Genomic DNA, 2,658 nt, shown 5'->3' with positions numbered 1-2,658 from the left:
GGCTTGTCTGAAAGACATAAGATGAGTTGCTTTATTAGTGGTCTAAAAGATGAGATTTGGATTCCTGTGAAGATGTTTAATCCACTAAACCTAGGGGCTGATTTTGGTTTGGCAGAGTTGCAAGAAGAGCATGTGCTTTCCTCAAGAAAATCTTGGAAACAGAATTTGAGTTTTGGAGATAGAGGAGTTGTTGATAATGGGTCTAATGTTAGTCAGAGAACTAGTTTTCCTGGAAGGAAAGTGACATCACTTAAGATGTATGAGAAAAGAAAGAGGGGTTTGTGTTTTCACTGTGAAGAAAAGTGGAACCCTAACCATTTGTGTAAAGTCCCTAAGGTTTACCTTTTGCAAGGGAAAAAAGATAGTTTGGAGGAAGCAGATATTGTAGAAAAAGAGGATTTGGCAGCAGTGGTTCAAGAACAAGATGTGCAACAATCTGAGGTGCTTGAGGTCTCAATTCATGCCATTTCTGGTTGTGTGAACAACAATGCAATGAAGCTCTTATGAAGAATTGTGTCTTTTAGTGTGGAAATACTTGTGAATTCAGGACGCATTCATAATTTCTTGGATCCATTAGTAGTCGAAGCAGCCAAGTAAAAAGTTGAAAAAGATGTGGGGTTGCAAGTGAAGGTGGCAAATGGAGCAAAAGTTCTGAGTCAAGGCAAATGGGAGGAAACAGTGAATATTCAAGGCTTTAAGTTTCTGGTTCCATTCCATGTTTTGACATTGGGTGGTTGTGACATTGTTCTTGGGGTCCAATGGCTTAAAACATTGGGCCCTATTCAGTGAGATTTTAATAACATGTCTATGCAATTTGAGAGAAATAGCAACAAGCTGCTGCTGCAGGGACTTTTGTTTGGTAAAGTGCAAGTGGAGGCTGGGGTTAACATGTTGAAGTCTTTCATTGGCCAACAAGGGTGGTTATTACAGTTAGTAGCAGTAGAAGATAAAAAGGAGAAAATGACAGTGTTACCAGAAGTTGAAGAACTATTACAACAGTTTGCTACTGTGTTTGAGGAACCAGTTGGGTTGCCTCCAACTCGAGATTCTGATCATCAAATTGTGCTGAGGGAAGGCACTTCTCCAATTTCTGTGAGGCCTTATAGGTACCCTTACTACCAAAAAACAGAAATAGAGAGAATTGTTCAAGACTTATTGGTTAATGAGGTGATTAGACCAAGCCAAAGTCCATTCTCTTCACCTATCCTCTTGGTGAAGAAAGTTGATGGCACATGGAGAATGTGCATGGACTATAGAGCTCTCAATCAAGAAATTGTCAAGGACAAGTTTCCAATTCCTATGATCAATGAGCTCCTGGATGAGCTATATGGAGCAAGGTATTTTTCTAAACTTGATTTGAGATCAGGTTATCATCAAATAAGAGTGAGGGAAAAAGATATTCCAAAGACAACATTTAGAACTCATGAAGGCCATTATGAGTTCATAGTAATACTTTTTGGACTTACTAATGCACCTGCCACTTTTCAAGGTTTAATGAATCATGTCTTTGAACCTTTCTTCGAAAATTTGTCTCAGTGTTTTTTGGTGATATTTTGGTTTACAGTCAAGATCTAACTCAACATCTCGACATTTAAAAACAGTTTTATCTATTTTACTGCAACATACTTTGCTTGCTAAAAAGTCTAAGTGTAGATTTGGTGTCATGGAAGTTGACTACTTAGGCCATATTATATCTGGGGAAGGTGTAAAAGCAGATCCTACCAAGATATCAGCCATGATAGAGTGGCCTCTTCCTAAAACAGTTAAGGCTTTAAGAGGTTTTTTAGGCTTAACTGGTTATTACAGGAAGTTTATCAAGGATTATGGTTCATTAGCTATCCCATTAACCATGTTATTAAAGAAAAATTGCTTTGATTGGACTGAAGAAGCTGAGAGGGCTTTTTTGCAACCCATGCATGTTGTAACTCATCCTCCAGTTTTGAAGTTGCTAGACTTTTCTCAGGAATTTTTCATCGAATGTGATGCTTCAGGAGTGGGTTTGGGGGCTGTGTTGACGTAGAACAGCCAGCCTATAGCTTATTTTAGTAAGGCACTCAAGGGTAAAGCCCTAATTTTGTCAACTTATGAAAAAGAACTTTTAGCACTTGTGAGTGAAGTGGGGAAATTGAGACCTTACTTGCTTGGTCAGCCATTTAATATTAAAACTGACTAGCAAGCTTTAAAGCATTTGTTGGAATAGAACATAGCTACAGAGGCACAACACAAGTGGATCTCAAAGCTCATGAGATATGACTTTAAAGTTGAGTATAAAAGAGGCAGACATAACAAAGTGGCTGATGCACTTTCTAGGAACATGGAGGAAGATTCTGCTGCTTTGGCACTCATTTCATTCCCTACACCTGTTTGGCAAAGTTACTCAGAGTCCTCTCACATTACTCAACTAATTGATGCATTGAAGAAGGGAGAACAAGTTCCTAGAGAAATTTCCTTGTAGCAAGGACGTTTACTCAAGAAAGATAAAATGATGATTGTTCCTGGTTCAACATTTCAGAAGAAAGTATTGTATATTCACTATAGTCCAGAGGCAGGACATGTGGGCTAACAAAAAACTCCACAGAGAGCTAAAGTTGATTTTTTCTGGCCTGGTATGAGAAATGACATTAGAAAATTGGTTAAAGAATGTCCAGTCTGTCAAGT

At 38.4% G+C, this 2,658-nt stretch overlaps 1 protein-coding gene across 1 annotated transcript; it reads left to right on the top strand.

The window, feature by feature from the left end:
• The first annotated feature begins 801 nt into the window (after positions 1–801).
• Positions 802–2,020, top strand: LOC121267180. Its single transcript, XM_041171041.1, has 2 exons — positions 802–1,337; positions 1,654–2,020. Exons 1-2 carry the CDS (start codon positions 802–804, stop codon positions 2,018–2,020), a joined length of 903 nt encoding a protein of 300 aa, XP_041026975.1.
• The last annotated feature ends 638 nt before the right edge of the window (positions 2,021–2,658 follow it).

The sequence above is a fragment of the Juglans microcarpa x Juglans regia genome, chromosome 5S, assembly GCF_004785595.1.
Source record: "Juglans microcarpa x Juglans regia isolate MS1-56 chromosome 5S, Jm3101_v1.0, whole genome shotgun sequence".
NCBI classification, from domain to species: domain Eukaryota; kingdom Viridiplantae; phylum Streptophyta; class Magnoliopsida; order Fagales; family Juglandaceae; genus Juglans; species Juglans microcarpa x Juglans regia.
Note: the sequence above shows the minus strand (reverse complement) of the source record. Positions and strands in the feature narration are given on the sequence as shown.

Bases quoted from the DNA above. Each gene is read 5' to 3' on its own strand.
- LOC121267180 (XM_041171041.1), top strand. From the start codon at position 802: ATGTCTATGCAATTTGAGAGAAATAGCAACAAGCTGCTGCTGCAGGGA. The intron at 1,338-1,653 runs GTATTTTTCTAA...GTCTAAGTGTAG, and splicing joins GATGAGCTATATGGAGCAAG to ATTTGGTGTCATGGAAGTTG.